This window comes from Oncorhynchus gorbuscha, linkage group LG08 (assembly GCF_021184085.1).
Source record: "Oncorhynchus gorbuscha isolate QuinsamMale2020 ecotype Even-year linkage group LG08, OgorEven_v1.0, whole genome shotgun sequence".
NCBI lineage: Eukaryota > Metazoa > Chordata > Actinopteri > Salmoniformes > Salmonidae > Oncorhynchus > Oncorhynchus gorbuscha.
The window spans coordinates 54,837,638-54,860,568 of NC_060180.1; the positions used below are offsets into that span (position 1 = coordinate 54,837,638).

General features: G+C 44.2%; 2 protein-coding genes across 7 annotated transcripts; one reads left to right on the top strand and one right to left on the bottom strand.

Annotated features, from left to right (window-relative positions):
• Nucleotides 1–203: 203 nt before the first annotated feature.
• On the bottom strand, nucleotides 204–5,270 carry LOC124040940. 5 transcript variants are annotated; one of them, XM_046358060.1, is made up of 7 exons: nucleotides 5,212–5,270; nucleotides 4,782–4,872; nucleotides 4,397–4,662; nucleotides 2,302–4,140; nucleotides 2,062–2,166; nucleotides 1,110–1,216; nucleotides 204–328 (listed from the first exon to the last, which is right to left on the bottom strand). In XM_046358060.1, exons 3-7 carry the CDS (start codon nucleotides 4,653–4,655, stop codon nucleotides 296–298), a joined length of 2,343 nt encoding a protein of 780 aa, XP_046214016.1. In that variant the 5' UTR covers nucleotides 4,656–4,662; nucleotides 4,782–4,872; nucleotides 5,212–5,270; the 3' UTR covers nucleotides 204–295. The 5 variants fall into 5 exon arrangements, with proteins under 5 accessions (XP_046214016.1, XP_046214014.1, XP_046214015.1 ...); XM_046358058.1 differs by having other exon boundaries at nucleotides 1,110–1,220; XM_046358059.1 differs by having other exon boundaries at nucleotides 1,110–1,220; nucleotides 4,397–4,657; nucleotides 5,212–5,265.
• Nucleotides 5,271–10,360: 5,090 nt separating this feature from the next.
• Nucleotides 10,361–20,947, top strand: LOC124041843 (E3 ubiquitin-protein ligase RNF31-like). 2 transcript variants are annotated; one of them, XM_046359908.1, is made up of 23 exons: nucleotides 10,361–10,660; nucleotides 10,985–11,186; nucleotides 11,387–11,533; nucleotides 12,237–12,392; nucleotides 12,496–12,552; nucleotides 12,722–12,890; nucleotides 13,338–13,497; nucleotides 13,647–13,789; nucleotides 14,047–14,219; nucleotides 14,386–14,619; nucleotides 14,912–15,259; nucleotides 15,483–15,668; nucleotides 15,975–16,181; nucleotides 16,371–16,544; nucleotides 16,759–16,857; nucleotides 17,058–17,147; nucleotides 17,306–17,420; nucleotides 17,822–17,934; nucleotides 18,174–18,284; nucleotides 19,490–19,538; nucleotides 19,643–19,739; nucleotides 19,875–20,040; nucleotides 20,132–20,947. In XM_046359908.1, the coding sequence occupies exons 2-23, from the start codon at nucleotides 10,986–10,988 to the stop codon at nucleotides 20,180–20,182; spliced, it is 3,246 nt and encodes a 1,081-aa protein (XP_046215864.1). In that variant the 5' UTR covers nucleotides 10,361–10,660; nucleotide 10,985; the 3' UTR covers nucleotides 20,183–20,947. The 2 variants fall into 2 exon arrangements, with proteins under 2 accessions (XP_046215864.1, XP_046215865.1); XM_046359909.1 differs by having other exon boundaries at nucleotides 13,650–13,789.
• Nucleotides 20,948–22,931: the final 1,984 nt, after the last annotated feature.

Below are 22,931 nucleotides of genomic sequence, written 5' to 3' on the forward strand. Positions count from 1 at the left end.
TTCATCTTTCACTTGGGACTCCTTGACAATGAATATGCTGTGCCTTTTGCAATCGACAGTGAATAAATCTTGCTTTTGTGAAGTCTTTATAGAGTTCAGCAGTCATGACGAGTCCAAATTCCCTTACTGATCAATAAGCCCCATTTCATGAACATTTTCTACTTTTAATTTCAAATTCCTCCACCACTTCAAAACTCAAGGAGTTAATTTGGAGGGGAAAAAAACTTTATTTTAGATAGGCCTATAAATAGGGTTATTAAAAATGTCTTCATTGTCATTTGTTGACAGTCTCTGGTCAGTCAGTACCTTGGGTTTCTTCCATTTGCTCCTGTAGAGAAAACACAGCGTTAATAAATGACAATTAAAAATAACTTCAGCATAGGGCTTCATCTTGGAATGTTAATTGAAGCTAACCCGGCCTCTGTAGGTAGAAAGCGGAGGCTGAAGAAATTCATACAGAGCTATTGATGCAAGCACTGACAATCCATGATATCAATATTAGTTATAATCATGTTGAGACTATACAGTGTTTGTTTCCATTTACATTTACAAACATTGGAGTAAATCAACCATATATTTCTGGTTCTGAACGAGGTACAATCAATAGATATACAAATTAAATGCATGTGTCTAAAAATGAATTTGGCAATTAACAATTTCCACTTTAAAAAGGGGTAATCTACAGTTGCTGCATAGGTATTTTAAGTACAAAAATGTATTGATTCTGGAAAAATATAATTTATACATGCCTCATGTGGACTGTCGTACCCCATCAGAACCAAATCTACAAGCTTGTTTTACTCCAATGTTTGTAAGAGTAAATGGAAACAATGTGTAGTCTCAAAACATGTTTAAAACTAATGATATCAGATTGTCAGTCCTTGCATCCATAGATTGGTCTATGAATTTGAGTGGTTACATTTCTCCAGCCTCATAACTCAGTGTTTTACAGAAACGGGGGCAGGGAAAACACTTTGCTATTGTTTCAACTGCTGATTGACAATTTAACCTTACTTTATGAAACAGACAGAATGGCGTGACTGGCCGTTCATAGAACGCATCCGTATCAGTTGAAACCATAAATCATCCATCAAGGTTGTTATCCTTGCCTCTTGTTTTACCAGATCTGCCATAATACCCAGTCCACGGTTCTTCGTCACCATTCCTCTGGGTGTTCTGCTGTCCAAAAGGCTTGTTTGATGGATTAGTCTGTGCTCTGTCTGGTGAAGAAACCAGTAACACCATCAGGTATTCAGCATTGAAAACACTAACAATACCTTGGAAAATAGTCAGTAGAATGACTAACATTCTACAGAACAAAAAATATAAAAAAGCAACAATGATTTTAGTGAGTTACGGTTCATATAAGGAGATCCGTAAATTGAAATATATTCATTAGACCCTAATCTTTGGATTTCACATGACTGGGCAGGGGCACAGCTGCGGATGGGCATAGGCCCACCCACTGGTGAGACAGGCCCAGCCAATCAGAATGGGTATTCCCCAAAAATTATATACAGAAATAATCCTCAGTTTCATCAGCTGTCCGGGTGGCTGGTCTCAGACAATCCTGCAGGTGAAAAAGCCAAATGTGGGGTCCTGGGGTGGAGTGGGTCTGCGGTTGTGAGGCCGGTCAGAAGTACTGCCAAATTCTCTAAAACAACATTGAGACTGCTTATGGTAGAGAAATGAACATTCAATTCTCTGGCAACAGCTCTGGTGAACATGTCCGCAGTCAGCATGCCATTTGCATCTGTGCCATTGTGTTGTGTGACAAAACTGCACATTTTAAAGTGGCCTTTTGTCCCCAGTGCAAGGTGCACCTGTGTAATGGTCATGCTGTTTAATGAGCTTCTTGATTTGCCACACCTGTCAGGCGGATGGATCATCTTGGCAAAAGAGAAATGCTCACTAACAGGGACGTAAACAAATTTATGCACAAAAATTGATAGAAAAGCTTTTTGTGCGTATGGAAAATGTCTGGGATCTTCTATTTCAGGACCTGAAACATGGAACCAGCACTTTATATGTTACATTTGTATTTTTGTTCAGTATACATACCCTGTGGTCTATTCTGCCATCGTCCCCGTTTCTTTGAGTAGTTCAGCCCATATCCATTATCACAAGTTACATGATCAGGCATGGCCTTGTTTGCTCCCCTGGAATCTGCAGGAGAAAGATACTATATAAAGTGTCATTTTACAGCATTGTTTCAGTGTGCATTTGTGTAAGAATATATCAAAGCAGACTAACTTAGACCAAGTTTAGGAATTATCAAAAAGTATGGGATGCCCTCTTTACCCATCTGTCGTCTCTGATTCTGTGGAATGAGACGCTGCTGTGCCTGAGGCTTGATGAGATCGGCGGCCATCTTGGCCACATTTCCCTTATTCAGTCTGCCTGTGTGGCGCTTTCTGAAACTCACGGCGTTTGGCTTCGGCGCCTCACAGTAGCAGTTCCTCTCCTGTAGCTTTGAACACATCAGACCACACGTCTTAAAGTGTCCGTTTGATGAGGGAGCTGTTGGCATCCTAACTGCAATCTGCTCGCAGTCCTGTCGACTGGGTACAATAGGCCCAGTCTGTTTGGCAGGTTCCATCACCTCCGCCTCCATTTTCTGGTTGCAGCGACCTGTACAACTGCAGCCAGATGCTTTGTCTCCTGCTAGGCATTTGGAGGAATATGGTTCAGGGTCATCTGGAGAGCAGGGAGGGCTCAGGACCCTGGGCTCTGTAACTTTCAGAGCCTTCTGATTTGGGCTACGTTGAGCCTTGGGTTTCAATGACCCTTGAGTGCTATTCAAAGATCCTTCAACACTTGGGATCATTGCACTTTGGCTTGTAGAAGAACCTTTTTCCACAAGCTCCATGTGTAGGTTGTGGCTAAGTTTGAGCTGCCTTTTCCTCCTGGGAAGAGCTTCAGAGTCCAGCCTCTTTGATGGGATGAATTTATCCATTGGTGTGCTGAAAACTTGCTTATGCTCTGCAGTGCCTAGTTGATGCTTTCTGTCGTACATTTTTCCCATGTCGGCCAACAAACAGGAAAAGGGAACATAAGGGGGAAGTGTGTCTACCGATGACAGGGACAACCTTTGACTTCTCTCGGTTATAGCCAACAGTTGACTAGCTGTGTGGCCTCGACTGACATCCGCATCCGATTCTTTCGCAGTCGACACTTCATGATCCAAAAGCCCATTCTGTATCAGCCACTCTGTGGAGGGGACATACGGCGCCAAAGACTGCACTGACCAAACAGACGCATTAGCCTTTTGCTGTATTTGGCTATAATGGAAGGACTCTTGGCATGAAGAAGTATTCACATCAGCCATGTTCTCTGCCTCTTTCACATTTTCTAAAGTCAGCGAAAACCTCAGACTTCTCCTCCTCTCTGTTATAGCTATGACTTGACTGGCTGCGAGGTCTTGACTGACGTTGGAAGGATCTGCTTCTTTCTCAGTCACCACAATGCCGTTCTCCATAAGCAACTCTTTGGAGGGGACATACGGGGCCAAAGACTGCACTGACCATACGGAATCATTCAACTTTTTGGGTACCTGACTATAAAAGGACATCTGGCTTTGATTAGGATGATCATCTGACACTTTTTCAGACAACTCTGATGGTGCCACATCTTCTAGCACCATCAGTCCATTCTGTGTCATCCACTCTATAGAGATGCTACGTGAGTGCATGGTCTTTGTTCCTGCAGGTGGGTCTTTGCCAGTACCCTGGCTCCTCAGTATCCCCTGGAATACAGTTTTGGAGGCAATGGGGGAATTAGGTTCTTCTTCTGGGCAACTCTGTTTCTCTGCTTTGGAGCTTAGAGATGAGGGGGTGGTAGAGTTGGTGCCTCTTCCAAAGTCAGACCTAGCCAGTAGTCTAGCCAAGGGGGGACCATCCTTCACCACTTCAGGTGGTGGCTCAGTCTGTACTTCAGAGTTGACCATCTCTATGGGTGTGGCGTTGTGGTAAAACGTGCTGGACATCCTGCTGTTGCTCTGGTAGGCCATGGCAGCAGGACGGAATTGGTATTGTCTGTATTCTGCAGGGTGCAGCTGGGAATGAGGAAGAACATAACCTGGAACCTCCATGTATGGGTGGGGAAGGAAAGGTGGCATAACCATTCCCGGCATACCGTAACCTAAATACAAAATTAGAAGGAATGAGTGTCATTGGATCTTTGAATTGTATTGAATACATTTTTTTTTCAATGACAGTTGAAAAGCATGGGGTTCCTCAAATTATGGAGGTATACATGTTGAGCTGTACAATACATGTAGTAGATCAGAACAAAAATGTGGTTTAATGATCATGAATATTACTTTATACCGCCAGACTGGACATTATACAGCATTTATACTACTGGGTAAGAAAAACATATTTAAACTTAGCCATTCCTGGAAATCCAGAGCAGGGGTTGTAGGGCATGGGCCACTGGTAGTGGTAGAGGGGGAGTTGAGGAGGGGGCTGCACATAGAAGTAGGGTCGAGACTGGTGCACATGAGGATGGGGCTGATGATCGGTTAGATGGGGCCCTGATCCTTCGGGTCCATGCACTGGGTGCCATGTGCCAGGGTTGGGCTGAGGAACTGGCTGGTGTGGCCCAATGTGCCCCGCTGCCACATGTGGTCCATTTTCAAATGGTGTTGCTGCCATACCTAAACTAAGGAAAGAAACAGATGGAAAGTGAAAGGAAATGCATTTTTTTTAAATCAATGAACAGTCTAACAATTAGTGATGTCAAGGAGCGCTGAGGTGTGTTGAAATCGCTAAGCAGTTTACCTCAAAGCAGTGTGCCGATGCCTGTATCACTATCAGAAGCACATGATCAATGACATCTGAAGCTTTGTTTCATCAAACAACCCGATTGGTCCTGTATTGGTTTCGGTAGAAGACAAAAAGGCTACGCTTTGAATGCACTATGGTGTGTGGGACAACTATAAATGTGACACAAGTGTACACTTTGTTGATCAAAGCCTTGAGTAATGAACCTACAGTATAACACAATTAGATGGAAAGCCTCAACACTTCAGGAAGCTTTGTTTGCCCATCAGTACCAACAAGGTGATTAAGTGAATTCAGGTCATTAAATAATTCCATTGAAAAATAAGTGCATCTTACAAATGGTGACACCACCAATTAAATATAATGACCCTGAATAAGAAAATAACTGCAATACAGAGCACACAAATGTAAGAAATGCCCTGCTCACCACCAGAACAATAGATCAACTTGACTTGCCTCACAACAAACTGATTAAAAGTGTGAGCCAGACACACCTGGCCTTAAATGGATGATTACCAAAGGTGTGGTTTCAGTTTGAAAAACAGTTCCTGGGATGTCTCGGGAAACGACAGTTTTGCTTCCACGCTAATTCAGTCATTCTAGTGCATTCTGAAAAAACAAGCACACATCAAAAGTCAACCCTCATTCCATTTTAGTAACCTCTTCCAGTGCTTGACTTGGACTAGAACAGGTGCCAGTACTGTTTATATTTAGGTGCAAGAGCTCCACAATACTTTTGAGCTAATCATCTAGAAGAGGAACAGGAACTCCAGTATTAAAACATGTGAGGTGCCACAGTACTCAGCTCCTGTGACCTCCTTACCCAAGTCAAGCACTGATCTCTTCTTAATCTAAATGTTACATATCTTTACGACACTTAAGAGTATTGCCTTTACAGTACGCCCCTCCAAACTAAATTAGGTCATGCATTTGAGCAGCTCTTCCTAATCCGCCAAAAAAATGTGATTAAAGCTGTGAGTCATTCAATAACAAGCCTGATATGTTATACAGTAGTTATTTTGTAGTTATTTTTCATTTGCTTTACAAAATAGTTTGGAGTTTACTGTCTCTATTCTCCAAAAATGAAGGTGAAACTTCAGGGGTGTGTTCAAGTTACTGGAAGACATGCAACATTTTGCCTCATAAAAGTCTTAATTTAATGTCAGAATAAAGAATGCATGTGATTATCTATTATCTTGAAGTATTCATACAACCTAGATTGCAAGGCTAATTATGCTGAGCCTAACACGTTTCAATTACTGATCCAATCTGTAGAACACTAACCACAGCTTTCATGAAACTACTGAAGCATCAATCTATTATCCATGTTGATGAATGCATCCCTGTACTCTTTCATGTTAATGAAAAAACAGGTTTTAAAAGTGTGAAGTTTTATTGGCAACACTGTGCAGGCAAGTAGATATGTTTGTTCACATTACACAGCGATGTTCAAAATATCTACACAGTAACAAAACAAGACATGTAAAACCTCGACTGGCACTTGAAGCCAAACATCTCCTCTCACCAAGAAATTGCATTTCCACTGCTTTATAATTGTATTGCCTGGGCTTCAACCCTCAGTGAACAATACACTGACACTGTAAGAGGAGTTGAAATGCTGTAGAGTTGACTGGGCCTACCCCTCCCAGGTCGTTTGGTCTGCTGGTCAACTATTTACCCATATCGGTAAATAGCCCACCCAATTTTACCTGCCTCATCCCCATGCTGTTTATATTTATTTACTTTTCTGCTTTTTTGCACACCAGTATCTCTACCTGTACATGACCATCTGATCATTTATCACTCCAGTGTTAATCTGCAAAATTGTAATTATTCGCCTAGCTCCTCAAGCCTTTTGCACACAATGTATAAAGACTCTTTTTTTCTACTGTGTTATTGACTTGTTAATTTTTTACTCCATGTGTAACTCTGTGTTGTCTGTTCACACTGCTTTGCTTTATCTTGGCCAGGTCGCAGTTGTAAATGAGAACTTGTTATCAACTAGCCTACCTGGTTAAATACAGGTGAAATAAAAAAAATAAAAAAATAAAAAATGGGGTTAGTGTCACAGTACAGTCCGGTTAGGCTGCAGCCCAGGCTGTGATTAGGATCGATGCACAGCGTCCATCAAGGCTACAATCAAGCACTGGAAATACAGGCATCTACTGTACAGCAAGTTTTTTGTAACACTTATTCAAACATTATGAGTGTTTTAATTTATTACAATGTGCTTTGTGTGCATTTCATAGTGCAAGAGAATTGATATATTAGGTCAGGGTTTCCCCAAACTGCTCCTGCTCTTCATGACACATGCCTTCATTGTGGTCCTCGCAGCAGATTTTAAACAGGGTCCTTCAGCTCAGCAGAATGGGATGGAATCAGAACCTTGTCACTGAGCCAGAGAGTCAAGTGAGTGGTGGTCATGTGAAGCCCAATTCAGATCAAGGCTCCTAGTCAAGACTCCTAGTCAAGGCCCCTAGTCAAGTCTCCTAGTCAAGGCTCCTAGTCAAGGCTCCTAGTCAAGGCTCCTAGTCAAGGCCCCTAGTCAAGGGTCCTAGTCAAGGCTCCTAGTCAAGACTCCTAGTCAAGGCTCCTAGTCAAGGCTCCTAGTCAAGGCCTCTAGCCAAGGCCCCTACTCAAGGCTCCTAGTCAAGGCTCCTAGTCAAGGCCCCTAGTCAAGGCTCCTAGTCAAGGCTCCTAGTCAAGGCTCCTAGTCAAGGCTCCTAGTCAAGGCCCCTAGTCAAGGCCCCTAGTCAAGACTCCTAGTCAAGGCTCCTAGTCAAGACCCCACAGTCATGTTTTACATCCTCTGGAAAATCCTCTGTTCTCTGGCCTGTCCCACTATCCAAGGTTCTTCAGTATTCAGGTGGAGCTTCTCCAGCTCCTACTGGGTTCTTTGGCCACAGTCGTCCCAGGGGAAGACACGGTCGTCTTAGGGGAAGACACGGTCGTCTTAGGGGAAGACACGGTCATTCCAGGGGAAGACACGGTCGTTCCAGGGGAAGACACGGTCGTCTTAGGGGAAGACACGGTCGTCTTAGGGGAAGACACGGTCATTCCAGGGGAAGACATGGTCGTCTTAGGGGAAGACACGGTCGTCTTAGGGGAAGACACGGTCATTCCAGGGGAAGACACGGTCGTCTTAGGGGAAGACACGGTCGTCTTAGGGGAAGACACGGTCGTTCCAGGGGAAGACACGGTCGTCCCAGGGGAAGACACGGTCGTCTTAGGGGAAGACACGGTCGTCCCAGGGTAAGACACCCAGGGGAAGACACGGTCGTCTTAGGGGAAGACACGGTCGTCCCAGGGTAAGACACGGTCGTCCCACGGGTCCTAGGGGAAGACACGGTCGTCCCAGGGGAAGACACGGTCATCCCAGGGGAAGACACGGTCGTCCCAGGAGAAGACACAGTCATCCCAGGGGAAGACACGGTCGTTCCAGGGGAAGACACGGTGGTCCCAGGGGAAGACACGGTCGTCTTAGGGGAAGACACGGTCATCCCAGGGGAAGACACGGTCGTTCCAGGGGAAGACACGGTGGTCCCAGGGGAAGACACGTTGGTCCCAGGGGAAGACACAGTCGTCCCAGGGGAAGACACAGTCGTCCTAGGGCTCCTAGTCACGTTCGTCTGAGGTTGGGATAAGTTTGAACCTCAGAACAAGCGTTCTCTCACCCAACACAGGCCTGCTGCTGGAAGTGGTGACAGAACTGGACGTCATAGGTCGCAGAGGAGATGAGCGTCTGCTAAATGACTTAAATGTAAATGTAAATGTGGGGGTTAAACATCCTACTGTAGTCGACAGGCTGTGTCGGCGCCTGTGGAGCCACATACCCCAGGTACGGCATATGGAGCCATATATGGACGCCCTTAAGGCATAGCTGGAAATAGAAAGAGAGAAAATATTAGAATTGTATTAGAAAATTACATGACACAAATGAATTGACAAATATTTTTCAAGAAAAAGTAGCCACTGTACCTGATGACCATATGTACCTGTACCTGACGACCATATGGATTGATGTTCCATTGACACATATTAGAAAATGGTTGAGTTGGTGGTTGAAAATAGAAAAATGGTCATGTGTGATTAATTATATGGTGTGGTTGCCCAACTCCCATTGAGTGTGAAGCATTATTCATATGTGAAACAAGTGAGAAAATACAGTAGTTGATTGACTTGACACTTCATCCATCACAAAGAATCAATGAGTAATGTTTCGATTCATCAAACTGAGTTGGCGAATAAATAAATCACCTTCCTTTGCTTTGTCAGGGGCAGAAAGACAGCACAGGATATTATACACTGCAATTCTACTGCGAAGAGGAAACTAAAAGTTAAAACGTCAGTTAACCTACACGCATCATTACATCGTGGTCCCAAGTCAGTGTAGAAACTTAGCCGCAGAGGCTCAGCCTTCCAATAAGGCACCAATCTGACTGCATCCATGAACAACAAGAAGTATAGGTACAGTATATTATGCTATTACATTGGCGTTAATAAACACATGAAAATGAGGTGACTAAAAATTAATCAAGACAAACAAACCTAACCGTGAACGTGATGGTCAGGAAAAACTGAGACCGTATATGAAACGAGAGCAAAACAAAACTTACCCATTACTCACCCTCCCCATCAGATGTATCGCCTACCGTGCGTGGGGCATTGCAACACGCGCATCCCACTCCGATTAGGGTGTAACGAACTGTGAGCTGACAGTAAAATTAGGCAATTAGTCATTTTCACCACAAGGTGGCCCCAAAACTACAAGAATGCGTGTACCGCATCAGCTTTACGACGTTTCTACTAACCAAGCCATTTTGGCTCTCCTGATCTCTCTTTGAGAATAAGGTTATGGCCATAGAGATAGATAGATGAACTCATCTTTGTGTCTGTGCCACCATAGCATCAATGACAGCATGGGTAGCGCCATTGTGACTCCAACAGGGTCACCAGAAGGGATCAGCCAATGAAGTTGGAAGTCCCACGAACCCAGTTGACAAAGGCCCCCAGTGTCCGGTCTGGAGCGGGAAGTCACAAGCTCTGCTGGGTGGCTACTGCGTAGCAACGTAGCGGTGCCAAAAGCCCTTGTCTACCCTAGAAAGCCTATGTAAATTACGATAGCCAGAAAGGCTGTGTTTATTATGATCAAGTTTAACCCCACAGTGAATTATTTCAAATTGTGCTACAAATCGAGATTTATAGTGACCCTTCTGACTACTACATTTGTCATCACACAGGACCATGTGCTGACACAGGCCAGCAGGCTACAAGGAGGCTCCTGTTGACTCTCAGGCAGGGTCGACAATGATCCTTTGCTAGTTATGACCACTATCACCATGATCCTTAGCAATTTTGGGGTGCCATTCAGCAATATGGCATGCTTCCAATTCAAATACTTCTGGCTTCATGTGCTATGGGGAGTTTTCCTTGGGGATACGTGGATGACATCAGTATTGTCACTATTTACTGTTTTGTTTTTGTCTATGAGTTGACTCCATTCAAATGGTGGAAGCTCCCATGCGCTGCCCAGGCTGAGGATGGCCTTTCGGCCACTAGAGGTCTCTATCATTCTCTATGGCAATGACACACAATGGCGATGCATGGAGGTTCGTTTCTTTACGCAAGGCGGAATACGGCATTTTTCTCATGCAGTTGTTTACATTTATAGCTTGTACTGCAGTTATACTTTTCGACCCTGTTACTGCTGGTTTTATAAATGAATTAAGACGTATATTTGTTTTTTTTTAGCGAACAAGCCTGTGTTGAGATTCGTGCATAACATGGTGTTTTGAAAGCACCTGTTTTTTTTAATGAATTGATATCTCATCGTGATTCAATGGCTGTCGGTGTAGACAACTGAACGAAAGCACTGGGTAAGAGGATATGACAGTATTTCTACATAGGTGCAGTTGTAGGCTTTAACCTTGCTATAATTGCAACAACGTTAAGTTTACTCATTGTGTTGTTGGAAATATAGAGTACTGCATAATGAGTAAATCAGTGTCTCTCTGGTGTGTGTGTGTCCGTTGATATGACTGAGCCTTGCGGTTTAACAGCAGGACACACTGTCAGGGCACACATGTAACCTCTTACGAATCTTGCCACTGCTCATCAATGCTGCCTGTGGTGTGTCAGTGCCCTCAATGATTTGCTATCTGATCTGTGTGATTATTATTATGATGACCTCTCTTTTTCAGGATGGCCAGTATACTTTCAAACCAGCTAGAGAAGGTACGATGCCATGCGGAAGCCTGTCTACATTCCACTGGCTCAGTGCTGGAGATCCGGGCAGGAATATTAGCTATGGCCAACATACCCTTACCACCGTCAGCCAAATACCACTACATCGCTGCTGAGACCATGATCATTGAGAACAGCATCGGTAACAACAGGAAGGAGGTTAGTTAGTTTGAGTGTGTGCTCGAAACAGTCAACTATGTCCATATCACATATCACCTTCACTTAGCCTACATCTTGGAATACAGAACTTGTTTTCCCTCTCTCTCTTTAATTGTGCTGAATATTTTTGTTCAGTGTCCATTCTTTTGTCAACCTCTTTCTGGATCAACCCTTTTTATCTTTGTTCTCTCTCCTGCCAGACCATAGGTTCCCTACAGAGACTGTCCACAGCACTGAACATTCTGGAGAAGTATGGCTGTAACCTCACCAGCTCCAGTAGGCCCAAGTACTGGCGCACTGTCAAGCACAACAACCCCGTCTTCAGAGCAACAGTAGATTCCATTCAGGTGAGGATGTCTTCAATACAGGTAGGTTAGATTCTGGGTAATGATATGTAGTCTACTACCTTGTCACTATAAACTTATTGGCATTATGCTGATATAGGCCTAGTTCAATACAGTGTTTCCCCAAGGACTTCTTTCAGCAGCAGTAGCAAAGTTGGTCTGTTGCGGCTGGGGGGGGGCAGACATAGGTCGCAGTCTCTGACCTAACATTTTAGTGGCAGTCCTCTTGGCCGCAGAAACAAAATGTTGTTATTTTAAAGCTAGATTCCAGCAAATCTACACATTTTCCCATAAGGCAGAGAGAGAAAAAAATGCAGTTTTAAAGATAATTTACTAGATAAGTCTTATGGTATCTGAGTGACTCAAACATTGTAAATAAAATCAATGGGGGCCCCATATTTTGGTGATTGTTAGTTCTCAAAGATGATCCTATTTAAAAATATACTGCTCTATTATATTTTCTACGTTACGTTTATATTTGGTTTTAGCCATTTAAATTTACACTGAAAACATTTGACCATCCTATATATATTGGAGTTGCAGCAACGATTTGCTGTTAAATTAATATTGGGTAACACTGATTGAGTCTATAACTTACTATCATTTTGATGAAGTTATTTGTTCACACACCATTAACTCTAAGAAATTTTACCTCAACATTTTTGCATGAAACCTATCCCCTTTCCTCTCCTCGGTTCTACCTCAGGGAGGAAGGGCAGTGCTCTGTCTCTATGGTTACTCCAATCAGCAGCCAGACGGACTGAGTTTCCCTGATGTGGTCGTGGAGCCTGACATTGAGAAGGTCGCAGCGGTCACCTTGGAGGTCATGAGTCTACGCATGGAACTGGACATGCTCCTCAAGGTCTGAACCAATGGCATTGTCTCGAAGACTGTTATTCTGAAATATTTCAGAGGTTCATGAAATCAGTTGTTGTACTGAGTCGTTGTTGTTGCTACTTTCACAGGAAGCTCACCCCCACCCAGAGTTCTTTGAGAGAATGGTCCCATCACTGAACCAAAAGGTATTTTTCCTTTCTCCCATAACCGGTCCTCTTCCTCTCTGCCTTCTACTTGTTTTTTATGTCGCCCTAATAGCCTCTCTCTGCTTCAGACAGTTTTTATATTTGTGTGGTTTTGTGTCTGTTGGTGTCCACTGCCATCAGATGACTGAAATATCCTTTATGATTCCAGGATGACTTTGGACCCATGTCTGATGCAGTAGCTATTCCCTCCAGCCTGAGAGAGAGCCAGCCCCTATACATGTCTCTATCCTCCCTGTCTCAGTCTCCCACTAGTGCCTTTCTTCCAGTACGGACCGCTAACGCCTCAACCTCAACCTCCATCTCTACCAGACACACAGGTTAGAACTGTACACAAGCATGTTTTTGTTGGGTACCAGAAGTCCTCACAAGGATAGTAAAACAAGGAACATTTGGGGGGGGGTGGTATTTTGCCGGTCCCTACAAGGAAAAATGCTATTTTAGGTTTAAGGTTTAGGGTTACAATTGGGGTTAGAATTTAAGTCGGGGTTAGGGGTTACGTTTAGGGTTATGGTTAGATTTAGGGTTTTGAATCAATTATTTGGTCCCTACAAGGATAGCAATACAAAGCTGTGTGTGTGTGTGTGTGTGTGTGTGTGTGTGTGTGTGTGTGTGTGTGTGTGTGTGTGTGTGTGTGTGTGTGTGTGTGTGTGTGTGTGTGTGTGTGTGTGTGTGTGTGTGTGTGTGTGTGTGTGTGTGTGTGTGTGTGCGCATTTCTAACATCTGAAACGTACATTTAACTTTTTCTCGTTTCTCTTCCCCTGCAGCCAACTGCACTATCTGTGCTATTTTCCCAGTGGCTGCCCATTGTAACTCTTGTGTGCAATGGCTGTGTACGGAATGTGACAGACTGTACCACTCTTCCGCAGAACGAGCCAATCACCACAGGACTGTCGTGACATCCTCTAAAATGCGAAAGAATCACAGGTAAAACATGACAAATAAGACGAAAGCGAAACTGCACAGTAAAGGAAGAAAATCTATACATTTTCATAGGTGGTGATTACTGCTGAAAATGCAACTGTCTCTGTGCTCTGTGTGTTTGGCACAATATTCACTTCCTCTGTCTCTCCCAGTAGCTCCCTCCCGTCATGGCACTGTACCCACTGCACCAGGGTCAACTCCATCCAGGACATACTGTGTGAGATGTGTGAGAGGCCACGCCTGGCCTCCTCTGGCCCTGCTAAGGATGAGTTCCCACAGCCCTTCACCATCACTGGTCAGTATACATACACACACACACACACACACACACACACACACACACACAACAGTGTATGTGTTTTAATAGTGGTGGTTTGCCTTTTCTCCACTCCAATCAGTCTCACTCCTCTATTTCTGTGTTTACTTCGTATGCTTGTTTTATTGTCTGAAAATGTAATGACACCCTTAAGATGATTATAAGCTGTTGATGAGTTCATATTCACCTCTTCCAGAGCCCTGTGTTGAGTGTGTTTTCACTATGTATGTCACCAGAGTGGCAGTGTAAAAGCTGTACGGTAGTGAACGCAGGCAGTAGTATCCTGTGTGAGGTGTGTGAGCGCCCCCGCCTGGCCACCAAGCCTCCTGCAACCCCCACACACCCCCTTCCTACGCCCAACCGGCCTGCTGCTCCAGTACTGGGAATGCCAGGAGACCCAGACAGCCAGGTAAACTACTGTTAATGTCAGTGCAGGAGTAGCACATTTGAGTTGAAATGAAAGTTTGGGATTCTGCCTTCATCAAACAGATTGTTGTTCCTCTATTCCCGTGAGTCTCGAAGCTCATGTCAATTATCTCTTCTTTTCCCATCTTCTCTCTACTTCTCTGTTGCAGTGGGTGTGCCAATTCTGTACTTATGTCAATTACACTCCAGCGTCAGTGTGTGAGATGTGTGACCTTCCTCGTCCCGAGCCCGCCAAAATGCCAGTCAAACTCCACCCTCCGTCCCAGGTCAAAAGGGTCCCTGTGCTGTCTGTCAAACCCAAAGACCCGCCCATGGAGGACCCTGATTTGAGGAGACAGAAACTGATGAGGGAAGAGGGGCTAAAGCTGATTGAGCTTATTAGAGTAAGTGAAGGCTTTCTGTAGGACTATAATATGGTGTGTAATCACATTATCCCACTTGTAATATTACAAGATATTAGTGAATTTAAGATTTAGATTCAGAAAAGTATTTTTTTGTACCATTGCTGGGCGATTTGGTTGCAGGAATATTAAAACTAGAGATTTCAGAAAACAAATGTGTGAAAATAACCTAGCATCCTCTTACTTATTCATACAGTGTGGTGAGTAGCAGCAGCAGAGGCCTTGTCAATATGTATGACAGATTTGTCTTTATTTCTCTCTCTCTCTCTCTCAGGATGGAGAGAAAAAAGGAGTGAGTCCAGAGGAGGTGTACACAGGCATGCGCGTCTCCGGGGGCGGCAACATCCTCCCCTGTGATTGGCTCAAAGCGGAGCTACCTCACCTGCTCGACCAGATCTGTGCCATGGCTGCGTCGTCTCGAGCAGCAGACCTGAAAACAGGACTGAACCAGAACGGACTCTCCAACGAGACTGGTACTGCAGAGGATACTGGTGTGGAGGAGGAGCAGCCCAGAGGGGGAGGAGTGACCCTGTCCAGGGCTGAGGCCAAGATGGCCTGGCTGTCTGCAGGGGGAGAAACTGAAAGAGCAGCCAGACAGTCTCTCAGAGACAGACACGCTAAGGTGAGAGACAGGGCAGACCTCGCCCAGGTCTAAGGTCAGTTGTACTGGCACTTTTCCCAGCTGAACTCTATTTACGTTTCTCAGACCTGTATTAAGCCTAGTCCTGGACTAGAACACACTTTCAATGGAGATTCTCCACTAGGAACTATTTTGAATCCTGAATTAGCCTTTTAACACTCAAAGAAGGGTTTGGTTTCTCATGTACCTGTCCTGTCATGTACAGGTGAAGGAGCTATGTTCTCTGGGGTTCAACGATGAGGCGCGGTGTCAGGAGGTACTGAGGCAGAATGGGGGAGAGGTGCGGGGGGCTCTGTCTCTGCTGCAGCGACCGCTCATGGAGCCCTTCCACCAGCGCATGTGGAGCGACCAGCCCGAGCCCACCATCGACATCAACAACCCCGACAAACAGGTAGGACACTGGGGCTCTCAACTGCACTATGTGCTTCATTCGGCCCATACATTTAGCTGAACGCAGAATAGATGTATTGATGATAATGTTCTCACAACTACCACCATTAGAAAGGTCCACAGATCGTACATGTTCTTCAATCATCTGACAGTTGCTTGATCTCTCATGTAAATGTATATTTTACAGTGAAAAGCATAATTTTGTAGTAAGGCATATCTCTCCTTTCATCATGCCTCTGCATGAATTGGTCAACTCCACTCGTCTGATCTCTCTCTACTCTTCCTCCTCCCTCCCCCCTGGGACCAGCGTGTGTGTCGGAGGCTGCTGGCGGTGTATGACCTGCCCAGCTGGGGCCGCTGTGAGCTGGCCCTGTCCTTGCTGCAGGAGCGCACCGCCCCCTACTCCCTGGACGATGTAGTACAGGCCGTACGCGAGTCACAAGACCGAGACTTCATCCGCCGAGTGTTGGCCAAAGAGTGCCCCATCTGCCTATCGGACTTTCCCCACAGCAAGGTACTCTCTCTCTCCCGAGTGTGTGTGTGTTTTGGGGGACTTGTGGGTGTTTGCGTGCATGTCAGCACTAGCTTGCCTTTGCTCAAAATGAAGTAGAAGCTTTTCTGTGTGTATTTTTGCAGTATCTAACCCCTACAACTCTCATATACCTTTCGCTCTCGCTCTCTTCACCTTTCCTTCCTGTTTCAGATGCAGTCTCTGACCTCCTGTCAGTGCTCGGTGTGCTGTGGCTGTTTCCAGCAGCACTTCACCATTGCAGTGAGAGACAAGCATATCAGAGACATGGTGTGTCCCGTCTGCTGGGAACCTGACATCAACGACCCCGAACACCTTAACAGCTACTTCTCCACCCTGGACATCCAGGTAGTACATCACACAGAGAACAACCTCACACAAAATATCCCTCAGATTCTCTCTTTGAAGAGAGAAGAAACACAGAGTGAAGCCCAATTTTGGGGATTTCAGAGGCTTCTCTCCCTTCAAAATGCAGGTGGCAGTGTGCATTCAGTGTGTGTGAGGTACTGTCTATAATGATGGCTACACCTGTAATAATAATTTCCTGTGTGTGCGTGCACAGCTGCGGGAGTGTCTGGAGCCAGAGGTATATGATCTGTTTCATAAGAAGCTGACTGAACAAGCTCTCATCAAGGACCCCAAGTTCCTCTGGTGTAGTCATGTGAGTTTAAATCTCAGTATCCTATGTATACAAAGGCAAAGGAAAAATATGTTTTTGCTAATCCCCATTGAGGCTGTTAAAATAATAAAATGACATGCTACACCCATCTTCACTAGCTAAAAATGACCAGTACCTGCTCTTAAACTGTTGAAGTATTCCTCTTCCCTTCCCTGTCTTATTTTCATAACTTCTCCCCCCAGTGCTCCTATGGCTTCATCTATGATGGAGACCAACTGAAGGTCACCTGTTTCCAGTGCAGGAACAGCTTCTGTGCACAATGCAAGAAACCTGTAAGTGTGACACATGAACTCTGTGTGTGAGGGAATCTGAATCAGAAATTGCAATTAATTTGGGGTTATGAGGAGATGATATTTGGCTTTAGAGTAAAGATGCTGGAGCCCCATCTCACTCCATTATCCCCTCGTCTCTCTCTCTGTGTGCCCTCTAGTGGGAGTCTCAGCATGGTGGTCTGTCATGTGAACAGTACCAGTCCTGGAAGAGAGAGAATGACCCAGAATACCAGAGGCAAGGCCTGGCCGGATACCTGCGCGACAACGGCATCAGTGAGACACACAGCACACACAACTTCTAAATTAACAACACCTCCTCATTGAGAGCTACTGTAGTGTTTAACCAGAAAAGGCCGGTACTTGCAGAGGTGTGAACGGCCAGACACTTCACTAGGTGTTGGGCTGAGAGAGATCAAATTGGTCTTACTCATAGTTCATCTTCCAAACCAGCACATTTCATTAGCGTCATGAACAACACTCCCGTAGAGGTAAAGTAGGCCTTCTGCTTGAACTAAGCCAGTTGACTAATACCTTGTTTTAGCAAAGAGGTAGAGTCAGTTACAGGGCTTTTTAGGTCCCTCCACATCCTTCAATCAATTGATTAATTAATCAATCAAACTATTTGCCTTCTTCCTCCGATGCATTCTCATGTCTGTACTCGCTCTCCCCCTCAGCCTGTCCAAACTGCAGGTTCCAATATGCCCTGTCTAAAGGAGGCTGTATGCATTTCTGCTGCTCCCAGTGCAGGTACCAGTTCTGCAGCGGATGCAACAACCCCTTCCACACTGTAAGTTCCTTCTCAAATGACTTGGTGTCTTTGTGTTGAGTTCGTCGATCGTTCTAGTTCCTGGCAAGGGGTTTGAATGAGAATTGACTTGAATGTCGCTTTAATTTGTTTTTCTTCCTCCAGTCAATTTCATTCTGCACTCTCGGTCTCTCCCCACTGCCTCCTCTCTCTCCCTCCCTCCTCCCACACTCTTTCCTTCCTTCCTTCCCTACCCTATTCTGTCCCTCCCTCTTCTGTAGACGTGTGCAGTGATCCAGTGCAGTGTGACAGGCCTGCACGCCCATCACCCTCGAGACTGCCTCTTCTACCTGAGGGACTGGGAGCCTGTCAGACTGCAAGCACTGCTGCAGGTAGGCACACACACCAAACACAGATGCTCACACACCATTACAATCACCATAACCACATTATAGCTCTCTGACTCACAATCGCAGTTATAACTAGGGCTGTCAAACGATTCAAATAATTCAGTTAATGGCAGTAGTTAATCGCGGTTAATTATCCTTTTTTAATTTGCTCAAATTTAGCCCTAAAAGATGTCTATTTCAAAAAGCAGTGCATTGAGAAACAGGCATACTATTATTTGATTGTAATGGACAGAAACACAAAATCATCTACGGTTTTCATTGCATTTTCACCATAAACAACACAAGTCACTGTAACATACAGCTAGCTGTAAATGCTCCCTACTCCCTCTTATCAATGTTTAACACTTGCGCGCACACAGACACACACACACACACACACTCTTTCTCACACACACACACACACACACACACAGCTTTAAGTACTGTTAAAGCTTCAGGAATTCTAAATGACTTAACTACAGGAAAAAAGAACTGGCTCTATGGATACAAAGAGCTTTTAAACTTGTCCAACAATGTTATGAACACACTGTAACCATCTGTACTGTTCAACAACTTTGCACACATAGACCTCTCACTCACTCACACACACTCACACTCACACACACACACACACACACACACACACACACACACACACACACACACACACACACACACACACACACCATTCTTGCATACCCAACCTTTGAAGCATCTCTTTGAGTAGCATATTCCTTTTCAGTTCTTTCTCTGCCATCCAAATTTGTGCATAGCCTAGTCAGTGGTCAAGTTATCAGGTTGCTAGCTAGCTGACTAGCTAGCTAAACAATGTTTCTTATCAAACCATAAAATAGCGGCTTGCAAGTTGTTTAAAACAGCCCATGCCGTGTGCATGAATCCACAGATAAAATGCAAAGCATAGCTCGGTAATATTGGGCTTAACTTTGACATGATTTTGGCTAGAGGCACGCGGTCTTGAGCGACGTGAAGTTACAAGCATTAACTGTAGATGTGTTCTGAGCTTAAAAGGGTCCGTGCGGTGAAGAAATGGAGATGCTATTTCAAATCAGTTAACTGTGATTAACATGTCATGCATTAACACGTTCTTCACACGTCATCTCTGACAGCCGTCGTTATAATGGATTTTACTCTAAGAGTATCTGGAGATGGATTGTACTTCCTGTTCATTATTTGATTGTTGTTTGCAGAACAAGTGTGTTGAGTTCAACACTAACACCCCTCCAGGAACTCAAGCTGGTAAGATTCTACCTGTTCTTTAGTTTTTACTCAGCAAAACTTAAAAGAAATGAAGAGATGTACTACTTATTCTCTCTCGCCCCAACCCCCCCCCCCCCCCTCAGGGATGTGTGGCGTGATTGAGCAGAAGGATGAGGGTGGGCAGCAGACTGACTCGGCCTGTGGGGCTCAAACTCAGCCTGGCCATGCAGGACTCTGCGAGTATGTCACTGCCAACCACCCTATAGTGTTTTTCAAGGACCCAAAGGCACTTTAGATTACAACAGAGTGGTTCCCATGAAAAACATGAAAACATGCCTAGATGTAACTAACTGGTTTTTGCCTAATCAATTCCAGGAAACACTACAGAGAGTACTTGGTGAGTCTCATCAATGGCCATTCCATCGACCCGGCCCCTCTCTTCAATGCCAACGAGCTGGTTTTGGCCTGTCGGAGATACCAAGTGGATGATGCCCGGGGGGAGATGGAGGACGACGTAACGTACTATCCTCGAATGCTGGAGGTTTGTTTTGATGATCCTTGTGGAGGGGTGTTGTTTTTTTCCAAATATTTAGTCACTTGGTTTAATCATTTCTCATCTAATCTTATTTCAGAAACTGATTGATGAAGTACCACTTGGAGACAAGGTTCCTCGGAAGAAATGAAAACGAATCGTTTGTTTGTTTGCTTTTAACAATCAAGTGTTTTTAGTATTGAGTGTTGGGATTTTGACTCAAATCACCATCAAATGTGTTTGTGTCATTGTGACTGTTACACCACACAGCAGAAAGCTATGCTTATATCCCCATGATTGAGCTACAGTTATTTATGAATCTATATTTGGGGTAAATGCTCAGCGTCACATTATTTAAAAAAATAAAATAAAGAGGTGTGTGTGTGTGTGTGTGTGTGTGTGTGTGTGTGTGTGTGTGTGTGTACGCGCGTGTAACATTTCAAGACATCTTTAAATAACCTGTGATATTTAATGGCATCACTTCGTTGCACGCAGTCTGTAGGTGCATGCTCTTAACTGTATCATTTGTGAAGAAAAGTACTTGAAACAGTCCAGACACCGTCTGCAATCAAATGTTCAATTAAACTCTTATGTTTCTCAGTCATGCTCTTTATCCAAAATGTTCCTTGTACGCTTGCTGTAAGGGAGGTAGTTGTGTCCTCAGAGTAACTGCAAGGTTGACATAGTTACTGGACATTTTTCGGGAGTTAGATCAGTACAGCCCCTGCTGGCCCTGAAGCTTATTGAGCCAGTGAACTCAAGCTTGATGAGGAGGAAGGATTCCGCTTCAAGACAGGACATTTCAAAACTGGAGTTTTTTTTTTTCCCCTCGAGCAAGTATCATTGAGAACTACATAATCTCTACAGTTAATTAATCACACACCATCATTAACAATAAACTTCAGATTTTACTCCATATTTATTGTATTCCCTTAATTGCTTTTTGCCTTCAGTGCCAGTGAATTATGACTGAATATATATTTGTGTAAATTGACTAATTTGGGACTGATTTTTTTAAAGGATTTGACCCACTGTGTGTTGCAGCCCCAAACTGTATGGTTACCAGCTACCACTATTACCTGGTCAGATTATGACAAACACACAGAACAAGAACATTAGTAATTCAAAACGTCTGAGCAGGAGTAAGCCTATTTGTTGACAACTCAAATATGAATAATCATACTTTTATTTCTGTTTTCTCTCCTCCCATACTAAGTCAGATGTGTCAGCCACTGACATGGCTGCTAATGTCTTGTGACAGATAAACTCTCTTTTTTTGTCTCTGTGTCTCTTAGATGTTTGGAAGCATCCCTTGTCTGGAATAGATATTGGTGCAGCAGCAGGGTCAGAGATTAGTGGGGAGAGCACGCAGGGTTATGGGTACTGCTGTGATGTGTCCTCGTGCCACAGGGCAGGATTTGGAACAGAACAGGGCACACTACCAAGAGACAGACATCGTATGTGGTTCCCCCTGCTGAGGCTAAGCATGAAATGAAGAAAATAGGGAAGTCAGTACACAGCAATATATTTTCTGACATAACTCACACTCTCAGGACATGATGTTTACGTTAACCTAACCCAGAATTGTTGTCATAACACAATATTTTGAGCCCTAGTCAAGCTAGGCATATTTAGTTGTGTACGCTCTGGAATTGACCTCTGGTGTAGTGTGACTGAAGTTTGTATCTTGGTTGGGAATACTGGCGAAAGCAGGACTTTTTAACATGCACAACACCTGTTTGACCTTCATTATCTTGCACAACCAGATAGCAGCCCTGCAAAGCAAATGTATCTGTGGAATGTTTATCAGCCAGCTGTGTCAAAGTAAATTGGCTCCATCAGATACATTCAAATGAGAACATTCAGTGTGTCAAGGAGCAAAAACTGAAAGATGACAAGTGCACTTCAGAGCTGCCAACTCTCCCACAATGGCCGTGAGATACATTTGACCCTTCTCAAGCGCCACACCTCTTATCTCACACATTGAAAAATACTACTTAGATTTTTCTGATTAGTCCATTGTATAGTCAGTGCATTAACTTTTCAACTGGGCCTGCAATTTAACATCACAAGCGGAACCTCATTGTCCTGTCGCATTAGTCCCTTCATTTGGTGAATGGCATTTAGGCTGTGACAACAGGAAGGCAGCAGACAGACCTACAGTATCTTTTAGCTGGGATGTTTGGTAGGGTGACCTGATTTGGAACTTGATAAATATTTTTGACTGACAGATTGTGAACCCAAATGTGTCATTTTGATTCTATATGAGGGACAATAAATATAACAATAACTTGGTTAGGGTGTAGGTGTGGATTAATGTAATCTTGTCTTCAGATTTGATTATCTATTAAGTCTCATCAGTGGAACAATTCTCATTTAACAATGGACTAAAATATAGGGTAATTTGTGTGCTTGTTAGCAAAAACCCTACCTACCTATTCCCCACACTTACTCTGAGTGTACAACACATTATGAACACCTTCCTAATATTGAGTTGCACACCCTTTTTCCAGAACAGCCTCAATTGGTCAGAGCATGGCATCTACAAGGTGTTGAAAGCATTCCCCAGGGATGCTGGCCTATGTTGACTCCAATGCTTCCCACAATTGTGTCAAGTTGGCTGGATGTCCTTTTGGTGGTGGACCATTCTTGATACACACTGGAAACTGGTGAGCGTGAAAACCCCAGCAGCGTAGCAGTTCTTGACTCACTCAAACCAACCTGGCATCTACTACCATACCTTGTTCAAAGGCACTAAATATTTTTCTTGCCCATTCACCCTCTGAATAGCACACATACAAATTCCTTATCTCAAAGCTTAAAACTCCTTCTTTAACCTCCCCTTCCTCTACATCAGCTTTCACCTGGTCAGTCTGTGATGGGGAGAGCAGGTGTTTCTA